Source organism: Carlito syrichta, unplaced genomic scaffold, assembly GCF_000164805.1.
Source record: "Carlito syrichta isolate Samal-C Ts95f unplaced genomic scaffold, Tarsius_syrichta-2.0.1 Scaffold307172, whole genome shotgun sequence".
Classification (NCBI taxonomy): Eukaryota; Metazoa; Chordata; class Mammalia; order Primates; family Tarsiidae; genus Carlito; species Carlito syrichta.
This window is the reverse complement of record NW_007251268.1, coordinates 272,224-272,662: the sequence shown is the minus strand read 5'-3', so window position 1 is coordinate 272,662 and position 439 is coordinate 272,224. Positions and strand designations below refer to the sequence as shown.

Here is a 439-nt window from a genome sequence, read left to right as displayed (position 1 = left end):
ATAACCACGGCTAGCACGCGTGCAAGCCCCCACCGCCCTCCCCGCCCAGGCGATCGCGCCGCCACCCCAGCCTCGGCTTCCATCCGCAAAATGGGCCCGGGCGCGGCGGGCGGGCCGAGAGCCCGGGGGCGGCGGCGGGGCGGTGGGCGGAGCCCGCGCGGTGACTCGGCGGGCGGGCCGAGGCCGCCCAGCCGGTCCGACCGGCCGGCAGGCAGACGCGCGGCCGGGGTCGGGCCGGGCGCCCGGGGGGTGCCGGGAAGGGAGGCCGGCCGAGCGCCGCGCTGCGGGCGGGGAGCGGGCGGCGGGCGAGAGCATGGGCGCGCGGCCCCCCGGCGGCCCGCAGCCTCCGGAGCCCCGCTGACGCCGGCCCGGGACCCGCGCGGGAGCCGCCATGTGTCTGCGCCTCGGTGAGCGGCGGGGGGGCGGGGGCGGGGGCGGG

The 439-nt window shown here is 84.3% G+C and overlaps 1 protein-coding gene across 4 annotated transcripts in view; it reads left to right on the top strand.

Annotated features, from left to right (window-relative positions):
• The first annotated feature begins 234 nt into the window (after positions 1–234).
• Positions 235–439, top strand: part of TMEM54 (transmembrane protein 54) — a 6,492-nt gene continuing 6,287 nt past the window's right edge. For 3 of the 4 annotated variants that reach the window (XM_021715512.1, XM_008063989.2, XM_021715511.1), the window contains exon 1: positions 268–407. In XM_021715512.1, the coding sequence (XP_021571187.1) occupies positions 392–407 (16 nt within the window). In that variant the 5' untranslated portion in view covers positions 268–391. Of the gene's footprint in view, positions 408–439 lie in introns of all 4 variants that reach the window. The other variant, XM_021715510.1, reaches the window with a different exon arrangement.